The sequence below is a fragment of the Hibiscus syriacus genome, unplaced genomic scaffold (assembly GCF_006381635.1).
Source record: "Hibiscus syriacus cultivar Baekdansim isolate YM2019G1 unplaced genomic scaffold, ASM638163v2 tig00116960_pilon, whole genome shotgun sequence".
Taxonomy (NCBI): Eukaryota; Viridiplantae; Streptophyta; class Magnoliopsida; order Malvales; family Malvaceae; genus Hibiscus; species Hibiscus syriacus.
The window spans coordinates 1,292,019-1,312,269 of record NW_024063486.1 but is presented as its reverse complement, the minus strand read 5'-3'; the positions used below and the strand labels follow the sequence as shown (position 1 = coordinate 1,312,269).

Sequence of the window (20,251 nt, the reverse complement as noted above, 5' to 3'; positions counted from 1 at the left end):
GAAGATAGGTTGCTAAAGGTGACATCAATTGTAGCTGAATATAGCTGAATGTGATGCTATGAAGCTTGGGAGGTTACGGCCAAGGAGTTTATCCATCACCAACCCTTACATTGTTAGCTAGCTAAGCACATGCAAGCTTGAAGGTAGCTCAACTCACGCCCAAGACTGTTGCCCATGCTTGGTTCTCATTCCTATGCATAAGATTGCACCACAAGCATCATAGAGAGCCATGTGAACGCCTTGTGACCAATCAGGCCATGTGCTATGCGTGTGACTCTATTTAGGCGCCAAGATGAATGGTTAACTATCCATTCGACCAAGCATCATTCCTCCTCCAATTTGGCGCCAACTTGAAGAGCTTCAAGTGCTATTCGGCCATGAGACATGCCTCTCCATTCCAACCGAACCAACACCTGATTTTTCATGATATTTATTAATTAAATTATGTCATTATAAAAAGAAACAAAGACTGGCCGAAGCATCATGTACCCCTTCGACCAAGTTCCTTTAAAAACTATAAATAGGCTAGTCCTATTTCATTTGTAGACACCTTTCTTATCAATTAAAGTGAGATTATTCTCTTTGCTTAAGTCCTTGTGACTTTTATCGACTTATCAAGTAATTTATTTACTTGTGGCGTCAACCCCTTTTTCCCCTTGATACTTGTGGTTCCTATCTCTATATAGATAGTGGGTCCAAGTCCTTCTAGCACCCTTTAGGAAAGATTTGTAAGGTTGGGTCTTTGCTCTTTATAGCACTGGTTCTTCCTTGGTCATTTCTAAGATACTATCTTCACCATCTTCCTTTGTTTCATTAACCATAGCCATAACAACATACTTCCGCTACCATTTCTCTTATCATAAAAAAAGCCTACCATTTAACCTTTACATCTACTATCAAACTATCTATTTGAGTCATTCACTTATGCAGGTTGTTTTGTTTCCTTATTAGATCCACAATCAATCAACAAGGTAGAAATATCTTACATCAAGCGGTATTCAGAGCTTTGATGGAAGAAGCAACGTGCAACAACAAAAAAAAATACAAAAAGAAGTGCAAGTGAAAGAAATAAAAAATCAGCAAAAAAACTGAAGCACTCAAAAGAAGAAAATTGCAAGCACTCAAAAGAAGAAAAAAAGAAAAGAAAAGTTGAAGCACTCGTCAACAAGTCTCATCACCAAGCCATTCAAGTAAGCCTTTAAAATTGATTGTGGTGATAGAGGGTTGTGAAGTGACTTTGTGTAAGTAACCCCTTCATTCTCTTCTTTCTATTTATAAGCCACACTTTCATTATATTTTGCTTTTCATTCCTACTAATCCTTTTGCAGCCGACGCACAAGTAAAACTTTGCTTGGTATAGTTTTGAGTAAAGTTACTTAGAGATTGAGAGGAAAAAGGCTTGAGCGTGTGAGATTAGAAGAGGACTAGTAAAAGCCTTGAAGTCCTAGAGTGCAAACACGAGCGAATTGAGTGACATTCAAATTAAATTGGAGAGAACTTGTGAGGCTTTGTGAGAGTATTATCTGGTAAGGTCTTTTATACATTTTTTTCTTCTTATTTCACTAATCATGTCTCGGAGTCCAAGACGAACCCTTAAAAGAGAAGCCCCTAACTTGCAAACTCAAGCAATTATGCATGAAATGACAAGATTGTTGAAACTAGAGTTGGAGCCTTTGCATGATCGAATGGATCAATTTGAAGCATCTTTAGGCAACTGAAGGATAATTCGCCCTAGAATGGAAGAAGAATTTGAGGAGGAGGCTGAAGTAACCCCAGAAGCAAGAAGAGATGTCTATATAAATCAAAATGATAACTTCAGCAACATCAAGGTAACCATTCCTCCATTTCAAGGACGAACTGATCCTGAAGCCTATCTTGACTGGGTAATTAAGATCGAGCATATTTTTTAATGTCAAAACTACACGGAGCAAAAGAAAGTAAGGCTTGCTGCTATGGAATTTGTGGACTACGCCCTAGTTTGGTGGGATCAATTAGTAAGTTCAAGAAGATGAAATGGTGAACGCCCAATCAATACTTGGGAAGAAATGAAGGCTATTATGAGGAAAAGGTTTGTGCCTACTCACTATCATTGAGATCTTTATCATAAGCTTCAAAATCTTAAATAAGGAAATATGAGTGTTGAAGATTATTTTAAGGAGATGAAGATAGCCATGATTCGAGCCAATGTTGATGAAGACAGGGAATCAACCATGGCAAGGTTTTTATCTGGCTTAAATCCTGAAATTGCTAACCTTGTTGAACTACAACATTACGTAGAGATTGAGAAGATAGTACATATGGCCATGAAAATCGAACGACAAATTAAAAGAAAAATCTTCAACCGAAGTAGTCCAAATTCGGCCATTAAATGGAAACAATAGCCTAATACTTTCCGAAAGCCCACTCCAGTCCAAGCAAAGGATCATGTTGAGGTAACCAAAACTATACAAGTGGGTGAATCCGACAAGGGTAAAGAAAAGCAAACCAACACTTTTAAGAGGTCCAGAGACATCAAATGTTTTAAGTGTTTTGGAAAAAGACATGTTGCCCGCCAATATTCCAACCGAAATGTTATGATATTACTTGACAATGAAGATGTTGTCTTAGATTCCGAAGAACCTATCTATGATGAGGAACCTGAAGCAATACATGAAGAAGAACCAAAAAAGAATGCAGATCATGGAGAAATGCTTGTTTTAAAAAGATGCCTCCAATCACAATCATCTAAAGAGGATCTACAAAGAAACAACATTTTTCATACAAGATGTCATGTCAATGACAAAGTTTGCACAATGATTATTGATGGAGGGAATTGCACAAACGTAACTAACACTCTTATGGTTGAAAAACTTGGTTTGACAACATCAAAACATCTCACTCTATATAAACTCCAATGGCTTAATGAATAAGATAAATTAAACGTTACTAAACATGTTCTAATTCCTTTTTCAGTTGGTAGGTACAAGGATGAGGTACTTTGTGACATTGTCCCTATGCATACTAGCCACATTCTACTTGGTAGGCTATGGCAGTATGACAAAAGGGCCATTCATGATTGTTATCACAACCAACCTTTAAGCATTAAGGACGCAAGGTAATTTTGGTGCCTTTGATGCCCAAAAAAGTTCAACAAGATCAATTGCGTATGCGAAAAAGTGTTCAAGCCTGGCGAAAAGACAAACTACCAATGAAAAATGACGATGGACGAAACATGAAACCAAACTTCTTCATGAAGAAACATGATGGTTCATTGCTGGAAAATGGAGGGACTACTACGAAAAATGGTGATGGTTGGGATTCAAAGTCACAACTCTTCACCAAGGGTTATGATATTCAAAAGGTAAGTACCCCTTCGTTTGAAACCTCATATCTCTTCACTTTTCAGGACCAACCAAATGAAAGGTCACTTCCAAAAGGGATATTCTTAGAAGAAGATCATTCCCAAAAGATACTTGGTAATTTGTATTCTAAAGAAAGGCCTAAAAGGAGATCTTGTGAAAAGGAACCTATTAGAAGAACACATTCATTCAAATGATGCTTTCTTTTAGTAAAGGGACGTGAAACTATGCAAAGACAGAACGATAATCACTTCAAAGGTTTTGATTTGAGGAGAAGTCACCCTAAAGAAGGGGGGATGATGCAAGCTCATTTTCACATACGAAGGGAGTATTCTTGAACATTTCTATGTTATATTTATTTTATATTAATTTGATCATATATGTTATTATAATACATATCATGTTAATGTTACTAGTTTTGTAGCTAACAAATAACTTAGCATGCACACATCTTCACAATTAATGCACATTGTTTAAGTATGTTAAGCATGTTAGAATAGTCTTACATTCATATTAAGCATGATTCATTACATTAATGAAATGGCAGCATACTTATCATTCATTTGATTAGCTCATATGCATTCATTTTAGCTCTTAGACCTTATACATTAGCTTACATATATTATATGATGATATACTTAGCTCATGTCATGCATTCATAGCTTATAAGACCATGATCATGCACAACAGAGAGGTAATTAGCTCATACAAGCTCAATGCCATTGAATTACCTTGTTTTCTTTGCACATGCAGGTACATTGGAGCATGGTACACATTGGGACAGCTTGGTGAAGAATTTCAAAGTCATATCCAGCTCACAATCAACTCACAAACATCATGGCAGCTCGTGGAACACTAAGGAAAGCTCAACTCAGCTAGAGGAGCTCAAGGATATCTAATCTCAGCTACTTGGACTATTTGAAGATAGGTTGCTAAAGGTGACAACAATTGTAGCTGAATGTGATGCTATGAAGCTTAGGAGGTCACGACTAAGGAGTTCATTCATCACCAGCCCTTACATTGTTAGCTAGCTAAGCACATGCAAACTTGAAGGTAGCTCAACTCACGCCCAAGACTGCTGCCCATGCTTGGTCTTCATCCTATTCATAAGGTTGTACCACAGGCATCCTAGAGAGCCATGTGCACGCCTTGTGACCAGCCAGGCCATGTGCTATGCGTGTGACTCCATTTAGGCGCCAAGATGAATGGTCACCTATCCATTCAGCCAAGCATCATTCCTCATCCAATTTGGCGCTAACTTGAAGGGCTTCAAGTGCTATTCGGCCATGAGACATGCCCTTCCATTCCAACCGAACCAACACCTGATTTTTCATGTTATTTATTAATTAAATTATGTCATTATAGAGAGACACAAGGGCTAACTGAACCACCATGTACCCATTCGGCCAAGTTTATTCAAAAACTATAAATAGGCTAGTCCTATTTCATTTGTACACACACCTTTCTTATCAATTAAAGTGAGATTATTCTCTTTGCTTAAGTCCTTGTGACTTTTATCGACTTATCAAGTAATTTATTTACTTGTGGCGTTAACCCCTTTTTCCCCTTGATACTTGTGGTTCCTATCTCTATATAGATAGTGGGTCCAAGTCCTTCTAGCACTCTTTAGGAAAGATTTGTAAGGCTGGGTCTTTGCTCTCTATAGCACTTGTTCTTCCTTGGTCATTTCTAAGATATTATCCTCACCATCTTCCTTTGTTTCATTAACCATAGCCATAACAACATACTTTTGCTACCATTTCTCTTCTCATAAAAAAGCCTACCATTTAACCTATACATCTACTATCAAACTATCTATTTGAGTCATTCACTTATGCAGGTTGTTTAACTTCCTTCCTAGATCCACAATCAATCAACAAGGTAGAAATACCTTACATCACAAGCCTATGGCAAAACTTACCATACATTCCATTTCTCCAACCAAGAATAAGCCATCCTTTATTACCTCTGGACGAAGAAGACAATAGATATTTAATCTTCAACACTGTCAGAATTTTTAAACTCCGACATGAGTTCTACGTAACACTCACCTTCACGTGAACCATATATCATACAAAGTGTTGTACCACAAACCAATAGATGATACCTGCCAACCTAAAAAGAAAATGAACAAATCCATATGGTACTGCAACTTTGAAGAAGTCTAGGTGCAAAACATAGAAATAAAATCCTGACCTTTGGTCTGTTGAACATTGAATAAAAAGTTGCAACCTCATACACGCGAATATGAGCAACTCCTACAACCTTTGCCACTTGCGCAATTCATTACTTTGATTATAAATATAATTCGTTTAGCTTCTGTGCAACCATGTGAACGTTCGTATAATGTTCGTTTATTAAGCTAAATGGAGGTGTCGGTCATTCGAACAACATTTAACTCGGTTGATATATTTCCCATATTGTGATTTATCATTCATGTACTGAACTTCTAAAACATCTGGCATAAGTGAGCATCATCCTACATTTTGGTATGAGTAAAATGGTTCATCTATTAAAATTTTCATATGCTTATTTAGTTAAATGTTAATGTAAAATTTTAATATATTTTTAGATAAATAATGTAAAAATTAATATTAATTAAAATTAATATTAATTAAAATTAAAATAATACATGATATATTTACTATTTTATTTTACCCATTTATCTTTTAAATTTTATAAAAATATATATATAAATTTTATTAAAAAGTATATAAATTAAAAATAATAAAGTAATATATTTTCAATGAATTTTTATATAAATATTTTCATTTAAATATTTAGAATTCCACTTGTTAAAAAATATAGAACAATGACAATTTGGTAAAATATGTGTTATAGTAATCTCTTATTCCTTCAACCAAATATTGTAATTTTACATTCTTGCTAAACAAACCAAACACAACAATACAACATTCTCAGTAATGTGTTAGGTAATGTTATATTCCGTTAATCCTATTCCATGAGGTAATGCTACATTCTATGAATCAAACGCACCCTTAGAGTGTAGTATACAAATGGTTTCTTGATTGCAGGGTGTTATTTTATTGAGTTTTTTATTATTAAAAGTTATAAAATTATCACACATCTATTTATATGTTTTAAACTTGTCTTTTTTGTTAAAAAATTGATTGAAGTTAACTTTCTGGTTGAGATATAATAAAATTTTATCTTAGAACTGTAAATGACTATCAATCATATATCTAACAGTATGTTAACATTCAATTCAAATGATCGTCTGTTTTTTTTAATGGAAAATGATGAGTTTAGAGCATGTGAATAGACAAATGATATTTTGTAATTTTTAATAGCTGAGAGACTCAATAAAATATCTTGTAATCAGAGTGTTATTTTGTAACTTTTAATAATCGATACTTAACCAAATAGTGTTGAATAGACAAATGATATACTTTAGTATTTAAAGTAATTAACAGAAGGAAGAAAGTTAGGGAAATTATATGATGGTATGAGTAGGAGCGATTTACGTTTCAAAATTAGTGGACAAAACTCTGGAAATGAGAGCATATTTATTACATGAGATAACATGTATCCGGATGTAATAGGAGAGTAGAAATGCCATTTGACTGTGTTGGAATAATTCTTAAAATTTGTGTGATTGTGATTACCCGATTCCACTTATCTCTTAAAGAATATATTCTTCTGTTTTTGTTGGTTTGGAGCCCATTCTTCTCCTTGTAGGGATTTACGATAGGGGTAGGCTCTGTCTGGATATCTGATTTTAGGGTAGATGGGTAAAGTATACGGACTGTTTATCGAGTAAATGAGGTTGCTTTGTTGAGTTTTATGTTATTAAAAGTTATAAAATGATTATTTAATTATAAGATATTGTTTTGTTGAGTTGATTGATGATTAAAAGTTGCAAAATGGTCACCTGACTATTTATATATTTTAAATTTGTTTTTTTGGTAAAATATCGGTGATCATTTGAGCAATATGTTAATTTGTTGATGTGAAATGAAAAACAATATGATCTCATAAATGTTTAAGTTATATTTTGTGGATTGAGTCTTTGTTTACTTTACGATGTTGAGTTGGTGCTTGAAACATTATGTCGTCGAGCTACTTCTTAAAAGCAACAATAGCGCCAGTAGACATCATTACAATATAATTTTATTGTATTCCAATCAATAGGGAACATATGAATAGTTAAGAGATTATTTTGTAATTTTTAATAATTAGGGGACTTGATAAAACAACGTCTTATAGTTGGAGGACTTAATAAAATAGCACCCTGTTGTCAGGCAGAAATAGACGTATGATATTTATATTAGGGGACGAACTTCTAAATTTTTTTTAAAAATAGCGAACTAATAAAATTTCAAGGGTGAAAACATATTTTCAATAAAAACACACATAAATTTTAAAATATATAGTAATTTTAAATTTTTAAGAGACGATTAATTTATATGCTCTCTTTAAATCATCCTCGTAATTAATGGAACATTTGTATATTTTACCCTTATTTTGGGTTTGAAAGGAAAATAAATTGTAACTTGGAAAAGAAAAAAGCACAGTCAAATATAGGTAAAGTAGATGGGTTAACATGGAATTTAGTACATTATGGAACTTGGAAAAGAAAAAAGCAGACTCAATCCCCAGGCACACGTGTAATGGCATATGAAAATTCAGATTATATTATTATTTTAATCAACTTCTTCAAGGATAAGAACGTAATGTCTGACGTGACAATTAGGTGCCTTAATTTTAATAAAAAAATATGCATTTAAATTAATTAAACACTTGAATTTTACATCTAATAACATGTAATTGTCTTCTCTGACCATAATTAGTAATTAATGGAAAGCAGATTTTGATTAACGAAGTATACGTCATGATGATATAGGCTGCGAGTTGCCGCGTCCTCGCCTACTCAATCCCCCGGCTGCTCTGCCCTTTTAACTTTAAAGAACCATTAAACAAATAGAAGATAGGTATGATATGCCACGTAAGCGCTGGGATAGTTTATGGGTAAAGTACAACGAATGATTATTCGATTATAAAATATTATTTTGTTAAATTTATCGATTATTAAAAGTTATAAAATGATCATTTGACTATAGAGAGTTATTTTGTTGAGTCGCTTAACTACTAAAAATTATAAAATGATCACCCGACTATTCTTTATGTTCCAAACTTGTCCTTTTTAGTTAAAAAAATTAACGGTAGTGTGAGCTGGACGTTGACATATTGACTGAGATATGATAACCGTTTGAGATTATGAGATCATATTTGATCATATCTTAGTCAATAAGTTAACGTCCAACTCAGACTGCTATTAATTATTTGACAGAAAATGACGAATTTGTAACATAATGAATAGTCTAGTGACCATTTTTTAATTTTTAATAGTCAAAGGATTTAATAAAATAATTCCTTATAATCGTAAGACCATTTTATAACTTTTAATAATCAAGTACTAAACAAAATAATATATTATAGTCAATGGACCATTTGTGTACTTTACCCATAGTTTATTTGGACAAGGTCACTTTAGAATTTAGATTATGTAAACATAACAGAGTTGATTCACCATAATTCACGTGCAAATTATCCTCCTCTCAATTTTCTGCCCTTCTTCAACATCAGTTTCCTGCCATGATCCTCAATTAGGTCAACAAAATTCAACTCAAATTAAAAAATTAATTTGTCAACTTAATTTTACTAGAAAAATTTTAATTTTGAATTAATTTTGAGTCATAACTTTATAAATTTGACTAAAAAATTAAATTCGAGTCGAGTTATACAATAAAACTCGAATAATTCATTTTTTTAATAATTATTGAATTGATTTTAAAGTTTAATATATATATATATTAAAAATGAAAATATATATATGTATTTTTTATGATTTAAAAAACCATTTAAAGTAAAATTAAATAATATTATAATATTATTTTTAAAGCATTCAATTATGATTCAAAATGTCTTGCAGTAATTAAAATACTATTCTAAATTGTACCCAAAACATATACTTCGTTAAACTTTAATTCTTATTGAAAAATAGTTGTACAATGTCCCAATTAAAAATAGTAATAAAAAAACAGGACAAAGACCAAGTCAATTACGGCAGTGGAAGTTTGATATGTAGGAAAAATTGAATTTAACAAAAATAACAATTAATTTTTTATTAAAAGTTATGAAAATACCATCCATTATTATTTTTGAAAACTGTCTGTTGGAAGATTCTAAATTATTTCTCTTCCAAAATAATAGGGTAAAAATTATATGAATGATCCCCCGACTATAAGATATTACTTTATTGAGTCCCTCAATTATTAAAAATTATAAAATGGTCTCTCGACTATTCATTATGTTCCAAACTCGTCCTTTCGTTAAGAAATTATTGATCGTCTGATTTGGAAGTTAACATGCTGACTGAGTTATGATAGTCATTTGAGATTATGATATTAGATTTTATCATATCTCAATTAACATGTTAATATTCAACTCAAACCGTTGTCAAATTTTTAACGAAAAAATGATGAGTTTGGAACATAATGAATAGTCAGGTGACTATTTTGTAACTTTGAATAGTTGATGGACTCAACAAAGCAACTCTCTATAGTTTGAGGACCATTTTGTAACTTTTAATAGTCGAGAGACTCAATAAAGTAGTATCCTATAGTCAGAGGATCATTTGTGTACTTTACCCAAAAAATATCTCTATATTCCTCTTTAAATTACTTTCACTTTTTGTATTAATATGGTAAATAATCGAACATCAAAGCACCATGGATGGGGTCTAAACCTAATCCATTCCATGGGCATTAGTGTAAATTCCAAGTATTTCGGGGGTTGTTTTTTATTTATAATAAAGGGTAAACTACTTGTAGCACCCCCAAGTATTACTTTTATTATGTTTTGGTCATTGAACTATTTTTTTCTTCAAAATCATACATAACATACGTTTTAGTTTCATTTTAGTTACCAACCGTTAACAAATTAACAATAATGTTGATATATCACCATAAGATAATGACATATCATTATTGATTTTTTTTTAAAAAAAGTGTTGATATGCCACCATAAGATAATGTCACATCACCATTGATTCTTTTTTAAAAAAAACACAAGTTCTATTGATTTCTTAACGATGAATGACTAAAATGAAATTTAAACCTAACATTAGGCATGATTTTAAAAAGGGACATAATGCCAAAAATAGCTCCCAACGTTGATCAAAATGATCATTTTGGCCCCTATTCTTTTTTGGAGCATTTTGGCCCCAATGTTTCACTTTGGGACAAAAAACTCCTTTTATAGATAAAAATCATTAGTTAACACATGATTAACACTCCAAAAAAGGAGCATTTTTTAACATAAAATGATATATTTAGGGCTAAAATTCTTCAAAAAAAGAATAAGGGACAAAATGATTATTCTATCAAATGTTAGGGACCAAAATGTTCCAAAAAATAGAATATGAGCCAAAATGACTATTTTGATAAACCTTTAGGAATAATTTTGACATTATGCCTTTTTAAAAATAAAAGTTAAATAATTAAAACAGAATAAAAGTAATAGTTGGAGTACTAAAAGTGTAATTTACCCTATAATAAAATATAGGAGTTTGTTTTATTGAAAAGTCCTGTCCTAATAAAATATGGAATAAGACTTTTCATCCTCTTTCCTCCTCCCCCTATATATAGCCCTTCTCTCTCACAAGCAAAGGCAGTCTTTTTATTTTCCTCTTCATCTCCTTGTCGTTGTTTCATCAATCAATAACGTATCATCGTCTTTCTCTTTACTCTCCATCGAGCCGTTATCTTTTTCTTTCTGGGTATTTCTTGTTTTCCCGACTTCTTGTTAGTAGGTAACCATGAATGCTCTTGCTGCAACCAACCGCAATTTCCGACTGGCTGCTCGTCTACTTGGGTTGGACTCTAAGCTCGAGAAGAGTCTTCTAATCCCTTTTAGAGAAATCAAGGTATTCCCCGCAAAACCCTCTTATTCTTCCACGAATTTGATCATGGATTTCTCATGTTTTTTTTATTGAATCAGGTGGAGTGCACGATTCCCAAAGACGACGGGACCTTGGCGACATACGTTGGATTTAGAATTCAACACGATAATGCTCGTGGCCCCATGAAAGGAGGAATCAGATATCATCCTGAGGTCTTCTTTTGTTCTGTTTGGGACTTTTCGTCTTTTACATAGCTTGTTTTATGACTTGATTGGTTCTTTATGTTTGGTTTTACTTTGGTTTGTTGGGATGTACGGGTACTTCTAATTAGATAGAAAAGACAAACTTTTCTTTGGTGATTTTTCAGTGTTGTTTAAGAATTCGTAGATTTTTTGTTCCACTCTAGATTCCTTGTGGTTTTGTCATGACTAAACCGACTAATCTATGTTTGATATGCGTTGCACACCTCATTTTGATAAATGAGTTGAGGTGGGGATTTTTACATACATGAGGCCTTGAACTCAAAATTTGTGTAAACAATACCAACCTGCTTACCACTTGAACCATCTTGTGGTATAATCTTAGTTTTTTAAAATCAACATTACAGCTTTTGTTTTTTCTAATTCCCTTTTAGATCTTTTCTTTTTATTGTTTTTCTGCACCCTTCAAAAGGTAACCTTTTCAAATAAGATAATAATTTAAAGTTTAAAACTTCGAATCTGAGGAATTTGATATCAATTAAGCAAAGAATTTTGTATATTGGATTTCTGGATTTTACTCTCTTATTATGTTCTGAGGTTTAACACGCTCTCTACATTTGATTTGTTTCCACTCTTCTAAATTTCAACATGGTATTTCAGTTGTGCTTGATTTTACAGCATAAAAGAGCCAAAACATCTTTGGGATTCATAATCTATTTTTGGTGGATTTTGCTTAAAGGTTGATCCTGATGAAGTGAATGCCCTGGCTCAACTAATGACCTGGAAGACGGCTGTAGCCGACATTCCTTATGGCGGTGCAAAAGGTGGCATTGGATGCAATCCTAGGGACTTAAGTAAGAGTGAATTGGAACGTCTAACTCGGGTCTTCACTCAAAAGATCCATGATCTTATTGGTATACATACAGATGTTCCTGCACCAGACATGGGGACTAATGCACAGGTTATACAGTCCTCACTTTTGTGTTTCAATGTTTCATGTACTTTCGGTTTCTAAATCACAAATTTGTACAGACCATGGCATGGATTCTGGATGAATACTCAAAGTTTCATGGACACTCACCGGCTGTTGTTACAGGGAAGCCTATTGTAAGTGCTAAAGATAGATTTAATGCCATGGATCCTATTCGTAATGAATACTCAAAGGTTCAGAATAACAAAATCCTGATATACTTATACTGGAAATCTTAGGATCTTGGTGGATCACTAGGCAGGGAGGCTGCAACCGGGCGTGGTGTTGTATATGCAACTGAAGCTTTACTTTCTGAATATGGGAAGTCAATCAAGGGGATGTCATTTGTTATTCAGGTATAGTCTACATGATCTTAACATGGTTAGAACGTATTTCCCTTTGAGGTGCTTCGAAACTTCCTTTTTTAAATGATTAATATTAAGTTTCTTAGGGTTTTGGCAATGTGGGGTCTTGGGCCTCGAGGCTCATACACGAGAAGGGTGGTAAGGTTATTTTGGTGAGTGACATAACCGGTGCTATTAAGAATCCAAATGGAATCGATATACCAGAACTGCTAAAGCATAAAGAAGCTACTGGCAGTTTGAAAAGCTTCAGCGGCGGAGACTCCATGGATCTAAATGAAGTGCTTGTACATGAATGTGATGTTCTCATCCCATGTGCTTTAGGTGGAGTCCTGAACAGGTTAGGATCAATTTCCAAGCATACTGGTTCTAGCATCTCTGTATTAACTACTGCTTGGTCTGCTGTGTTCTAATTTAACTCTTCTTTTACCGAATCGTAGTTGGTATCATCTTATATCCCCATGATTGCTTCCCATACTGATTGTCTTACATATTGGGTTACTTATCTTCTCTTTTAAAGGGAAAACGCTGCAGATGTGAAGGCGAAGTTTATAATAGAAGCAGCAAATCATCCCACAGATCCAGAAGCAGATGAGGTAAACCCCCCCTTCCCCTTGTTTTCTGCTATTATAAGCAGCAAACATCTGACCTGAAGTTTCGATACTGCAGATTCTATCCAAGAAAGGAGTAGTAATACTACCCGACATATATGCGAATGCAGGGGGGGTGACTGTCAGCTACTTTGAGTGGGTTCAGGTATGAAAAACGTCTACTCTGTTCTCCATGTATCTTATATTTTGAAAATTTGTCCTTAATCTTTCATCTAATTTTGCAGAACATTCAAGGTTTCATGTGGGACGAGGAGAAAGTGAACACGGAGCTGAAGAAGTACATGACTCAAGCTTTTCATAACATCAAGAACATGTGCCAGACACACGATTGCAGTCTCCGGATGGGTGCGTTTACGCTTGGGGTGAACCGTGTAGCCCGTGCAACTATCCTTCGAGGATGGGAGGCATAAACCGCGTCTCGTTCGGGTTCTTATTTCTGTTTCTTCACCAGTATTAGTTTCTAGTCTGCATTGGAAAGCTGAAGCAATAGCTTTCCAGAATTCTTAGTTTTTCCCCCTGTGGAAAGCTCTTTTAACATATTTATTCTTCTCCCATTGATCGTTTATGAAACTTCATATATATATATAGGGGGATATTTTTTTCTTTACCAGCTTTGTATTTGGAATAATCACATTCAATGTGTTCAATATTCTTTCAAATTTACTTTTATTTTTTAACTGTTCATTACAATCATATATCAGTCCCCTACCGAATTAATACTTAAGTCACATTTTTTTTTAATTAGTTAGGTCTTTACAAAGTAGTATTTGTTCGGAATTTTTTTAATATATTGATCACATACACCCTACAGATGTAACTGTTCAAACCCAAAACCTCTAAGAAGAATAACCTTTGCTTTTATTACCGAGATAACTTGATGGGTTCCTTAAGCCACATAATTACCATGGTGCCTTGGCACAAGCTCTACAGTCTTGTAATGTGAAGTTTAGTGCAAATAAAAGTAGAATCCAATCTCAAAAGTTGAAGATACAGTTTAATTTACTTATTTTAACAATGACTTAAAATAAAATTTAATTATAAATTGAAAAAATGTTTAATTTTCATTGATTTTAAAATTGAAAGGGACTTAGTGCAAAAATCAATTTGGTAGTTGCACTAAAGAGTTGCAAAGTGATTGGGAATAGGAATATAAAAGCCCCCCTCATGTTATAGCTTAGGCATTAAGCATTCACTCTTCTTTTTATACCTCTCACAATAAACACGGTACATAATTGAAGTCTTTTTCATCCCAAATTTTGGTCTTGTGTTTTTATTAGTTACGTATCTCATCTTATGTCTTTTATGGTATTTCTACCTATGAAAGGTTGTAATATCCCAAAAATTCGGTTAGTGACTAAAATAAATAAAATGAAAATTTGGTGATTAAAGTATAAACTTAAGAAAAGTTTAGGGAACTAAAGTGATAATTTCCTCAAAAATACTTTTTATCATGTAAATGAATAGTTTACCCTAAGAATTTGGATTTAGGGTTACACGAATTTTTTATACGAAAAATTATGTTATTGATAGGAGTTGATTCCTGTTGGGAGACTCAGCCACCAAAACCATGTGTGCAACGCGGGTCGGTCCAGATTAGTAAAGGAAAAGCCTTGAAACGGAGGGGGGGGGGAATTATAAAGTGTTAAAATTTTGAGAAAAAATTGAATAATCAGATCGTATCGAAAAATTTGCTAGATAGTAAAGCAAGTATAAAAATGCCATTTTTCATGTTTTATAATGCTAGAGCTTAATTTGGACCTTTGGATTTAAAATAAATTTCATGTTAAATCTTAGTTATCGGATATAAAAGATTCTATTAATATTAAGACTTTTAAAAAGATAAAGTAGTAAGCCGAAGGTATTCGGAGGGCTAGGGTTGTTTGATATGAAAATAAAAAAAAAACGTTCTCTCTTGAACTAACTGTTATGAAGATTTGGAAGTCATTCAAGGAGTTTGTGGAGAAAAGTAATCTTGAAAAAATACGGATATGATCTCAGCTCGTTGATTCCAAGGCCTGTTAATCCTAAAAATCTTTTTTTGGATATGGACAAACATTTCCAGCCCCATTCTTGAAGCTGACGATATGTATACTCGTAATATTAGGCCCGATTCTTGAGTGGCTGTAGTTTCGAAATGTTTGTCAGCTAGTTGGGGTGTTTGTGTAAATTGCAAATTTTGGTGAAGCCTGGAATTTTATGAGGTCTGATTTTTGGAGCGGTGCAGGGATGCGGTTCGATTGTGCAGGTGTAGAGTTCGCAGGACCGTTTGTGGGCCATGGCTTTGAAGTATTTTGTTGAAGGAAAGCTGGATTTTCTTGCTAAGCTTTCGATTTTAGAGGTATGTTTTCCGGAATGCTTTCACTGAAAGTTTGGTGCTTATGCTCTTGATTTATATTTTGTTTTTGTATGCTTTGACTATATAAATCATACAAAACCTTTTTAAAGAAAAAATATTACAAATTACTAACTCCATAGTTTAATTTCAATCTTTGGAAGAATAATTGACAAGTGTCATAATTGGGAGCATTAGATCTCAAGAGTAAAATGATCACTGTAGACACTCGATCTTATCCTGATTTTTCAAAATTAATTTTGTTATTTATATTATGGGTTAATTATAATTATTTAATTAAATATAATGTAAATTATATCATTGACCACCTAACTATTGTCTTTTTCATTTTGATCATCTTTTTTGAGATTTTATTAATCAGATCACCAGCTATTTAAATGCATTCAATCAAGCCACTTACCATTAATATTTATCGGAAGTGGTGATGTAACCGTTAATAAAATTTGTGTAATTACACATTTATTCTTCATTGTTTATACATTCTATCAAATTAATCATAATTTTAAATTGATTTAATATATTTAATCTTCTAATTATTTGACGGCACGTGTCACGACATCATTAGAAGGTTTTTTCTTAATTTAATTTATTCCTCTAACTAGAGTCTCCAAGGAGTTAAGCTGCCTCTCTACCACTGCACCAACAACAATGTTTGACAAAAGTTTCACAAAATTTCTTATTTGACTTATATTATAAGGAATGCCAACAAATTGAAAACAAAAATAACAATAAAACAACTCGAACGATCGACTTATTACGAAATATAATTTTTTTTACACTTGTAATACAAAAAAAATATTATTAACTAATTAAAAATAGTAAATTTAACATAAAAATATGAAATTTATTTTATTTTAAATCTTATTTTAACTATATTTTTAAATATATATATATATATATATATATATATATGTAACATGCATTTAATTATTAACTAATAAATGCATATGTTTTGTTTTGTTTGGTTTTATTTTTTGGATATTTCATAATAAGTCAAGATTTTGAGTCGTTAAACATTAATTTATACAAGATTAAAAGGATTATATTTTAATTAATAAAAACTTCAAATATGTTTCTTTACTAGATTTGTATTTGGAATAATGACATTCAATGTGTTCAATATTCTTTCATCTTTTTATAAAAGAAAAGATATCCAATGTTTTAAGTGTTTATTACAACTATATATCAGTTCAACTGAATTAATACTTAAACCACATAATTATCTTTTAACTGTTCGTTCCAATCTTATATTGTAGCGTATTTCACTTGTAATCAAAGGATTAATTTTCATCAACAATCCATTATGATCTATCGACGAAAAGTTCTATTAACCATGCCCATGGTTAGAGATTATGAATTAAGTGGCTAATAGTATAATGTATTGAGAATATGCTTATGCATTTCAAAGAAGTGCTATTTTGAATCTGTGGATTGTCCCATTTTTGAGCATCTATGCTATTCAAGTGAATAAGGATTTTTTCATATAAATTCCGTTCCCGAGTTGACGATGCTTCTAAACTGTCACAGGTTGCCTTATTTTGTGCATGCATGGGAGGAATCATTTACTACTTAGAATATGAGCCAGATACTATGGCCCCTTTCCTTCGGGGTCTAATCCGCCGGTTCCTTGCTAGCAGAATAAGCAATCCTGGCCCATCGGTTAGTCGGACAGCTTCCTACACCTACTTGCAGACTCTTGATGCCATAAAGAATCCGGAAGTAGAGGATAACCAAGTGTTGGAATCTTCAACTCCTAAACAATACAACCTTGAATCTATACCAGGGCTCTAAGCACCTATCATGTGTATTCGGCAGTGACATTGTTATATGATGAAAAGTATAAATCTTGTGCAAAGAACTGTAAATGACATCACTTGCACTCTGTTATTTCAACTTTCTTATCGATTAAGGGTTTATTTTAATTGCTCCTCTTGATATACTAGCAGACAGATTTTAGTGGATCTAGATTTTATCATTGGCCAGGAGACTTAAAACTTGATAGGTTGTTTGGTTCACAAGATGTGAGATTATTTTTTAGAATAAGATTATCGAAGTATTACATTACTTAATATATTATTGAGACTGTATTATTATCTCGATTGGTTTGTTTAGAGGAATATAAGATTATAGTGTTTGGTTGAAGGAATATAAGATAGGAAAAATATATGTTTTACCAAATTATTCTTGAAATAGATTTTCTTTTTTAACAAGTTGAATTCCTCAATATAAAACTCAACATATTTATGAAAGCTCATAAAAAATTATTATTTCTAATTTATATATTCTTTTAACAAAATTTTTGTACACAAATAACTAAATATATACTTTTTTATTTTTCTAAAAATATAAAAATATATTTATATCAATATAATTATGTGTTTATTTTAGATATTGGAATATGTACATACTTGCACGGGTAAGTATGTGTTAATTGATACATTTTGTTATTTTATTCATACTACATGTATGAGTCGTACAACAAAATATTATATCAAATTATTTGATAACATTAATGAAAAAAATATAATATAATTTTTTTTATGAAAATTAATCCTAAAAATTAAACGTAATAAAACACATAATTTTTTAAATCAAACGCATACATAATAAATAATCAAAGTAATATATATATATATATATATATTATTTTTATTTTATATGCACCGTGTCATTTTATAATGAGTACTAAAGAAATATGAAACCATTTTAAAAAGCAATAAAATAGATTTATACTCATGTAATTACATATAAAAGGGAGGATCATTTTATCAATAAAAATATTATTTCAAGGGTATTATTGTTTTAAGGGGAGAGAATTGTTGAATACCTAAGAAAAGTAAAAGAATGACATTTTTGAGAAAAGACCTCCAAAATTGTTATTATAAGGGTGCGTTTGGTTCATGGAATGTAAGATTACCAATGGGAATAAAAGATTACCAGGGAATAGGATTACTGGGAATGTTGTGTTTTGTGTTTGGTTGGTTTAGTAGGAATGTAAGATTACCGTGTTTTATTAAAGGAATAAAAGATTATTGGAATATATATTTTACCAAATTGTCCTTATTATATATTTATTTTTTTAACAAGTTGAAAAATATTTATATATTTTCTTTAAAAAATTTAAATTCATAAAATTTATATAATTTTTTTTACAAAATTCAAAATATAAAAAGGTTTAATAAAATGGTAAAATTTTATTTTAACCCCTGAACTTCATATAAAATTTTAATTATAGACTTTTTTTTGTAAATCTAAAATAGTTTAAGGATAAATTTGTAATTGAACCTTCGTAGAATTTTTATTATTCAATGACAGAATAAGAATATTTTTTAAAGAAATTTTTTTTAAGGGCATTTTAGTCCAAAACGCTGGTAATCCAACAATACCTAAGGAAAGGGAGGTAATGACATTCCCGGTAATATACCCCAAAAAATTCACTATTGGTAATGTAAGATTACCAGGAATGACATTACCGGCCAACCAAACGGGGGAATGTGGATTCCATTCCCATGGGAATCTCACATTCCCCCAACCAAACACACCCTAAATAATATTTTATTACTCTGAGTAGGCCTGTAAATGAACTGAACGTTTAGCGAATCGTTCATGAACCGTGCGGCAGGAAGTTCATTTATGTGCGTTTATTTATTAAATGAACGAACATGAACATAGGTCTCGTTCGTTCATTTACTTTCGTGAACGTTCGGTTATGTTCGTTTATGTTCGTTCGGTTATGTTCGTTTATGTTCATTCATTTATGTTTAACCCAATCTTCTCAAATCAATTTTGGTGACCAATTTGTAAGTATCTTAAAAATATTAATTAATATGATATTCTGATGACCAACTCCATAATTAACCCAATTTTATTTGGAAAACCCAACAATATTAACATGGTTTAGTTCTTTTTGAACGATCCATAAGCTGCATACCCAGCACCGTCAACATCCACTGTGCCAGAACCCTATGTGACTGCACCACCAGCTGGTTATCCGATGAGCAAAGAGGAGTCCCAATTTTCAACTTCTACATAGCACGAAGCTAATGACATGTTTGTTTGATCCCCAAGGATTAAGGTCGGCAATCATATGAAACACAATCTGTGTTCATCTCGACTGTTGTTGAAGGAGAGAGGAAGAAAGAAAGTGGAGGAACGTTATGCAATCCCACATCAGTAGCAAACAACCAGCTCGGGGTTGGTAACTTATATAAAAGAAGATGGGGGAGAATAGGTTTAAGCATCTTTGCGCTTTGGGCAATGTCGAGCTCAGAATCGAGCTTGAATTGAGCTCAGAATCGAGCTCGAGTCTCGAGTTTTAATCGAGCTCTTAATTTTTTTTTGAGTTTGAGCCTTTTCGAGTTCGAGTCGAGTTTCAATATTATATTTCGAGTTCGAGTCGAACTTGATAATTTTAAGCTCGCGAGTTTTCGAGTTAAGCTGACTTTGAAAGTTTTCTAGTTCGAGTCGAGCTCAGCAATACTCGAGCTTGACTC

The 20,251-nt window shown here is 32.4% G+C and overlaps 1 protein-coding gene and 1 long non-coding RNA gene across 2 annotated transcripts; one reads left to right on the top strand and one right to left on the bottom strand.

Moving 5' to 3' along the window:
- Positions 1-11,103: 11,103 nt before the first annotated feature.
- On the top strand, positions 11,104-13,900 carry LOC120189894 (glutamate dehydrogenase A). The gene is made up of 9 exons (XM_039193038.1): positions 11,104-11,286; positions 11,361-11,474; positions 12,202-12,423; positions 12,495-12,569; positions 12,672-12,788; positions 12,884-13,134; positions 13,315-13,390; positions 13,464-13,550; positions 13,630-13,900. The coding sequence occupies exons 1-9, from the start codon at positions 11,179-11,181 to the stop codon at positions 13,813-13,815; spliced, it is 1,236 nt and encodes a 411-aa protein (XP_039048969.1). The 5' UTR covers positions 11,104-11,178; the 3' UTR covers positions 13,816-13,900.
- On the bottom strand, positions 12,094-19,767 carry LOC120189897. Its single transcript, XR_005522571.1, has 3 exons — positions 19,637-19,767; positions 16,486-16,495; positions 12,094-12,127 (listed from the first exon to the last, which is right to left on the bottom strand). It is a non-coding gene; the product is annotated as an uncharacterized LOC120189897 (long non-coding RNA).
- Positions 19,768-20,251: the final 484 nt, after the last annotated feature.

What these genes read in the sequence shown, in the direction of transcription:
- LOC120189894 (XM_039193038.1), top strand. Translation starts at nt 11,179, where the DNA reads ATGAATGCTCTTGCTGCAACCAACCGCAATTTCCGACTGGCTGCTCGT. An exon ending in ACATGGGGACTAATGCACAG is followed by an intron (nt 12,424 to 12,494) that starts GTTATACAGTCC and finishes AAATTTGTACAG; the next exon opens with ACCATGGCATGGATTCTGGA. An exon ending in TTGTTACAGGGAAGCCTATT is followed by an intron (nt 12,570 to 12,671) that starts GTAAGTGCTAAA and finishes TGGAAATCTTAG; the next exon opens with GATCTTGGTGGATCACTAGG.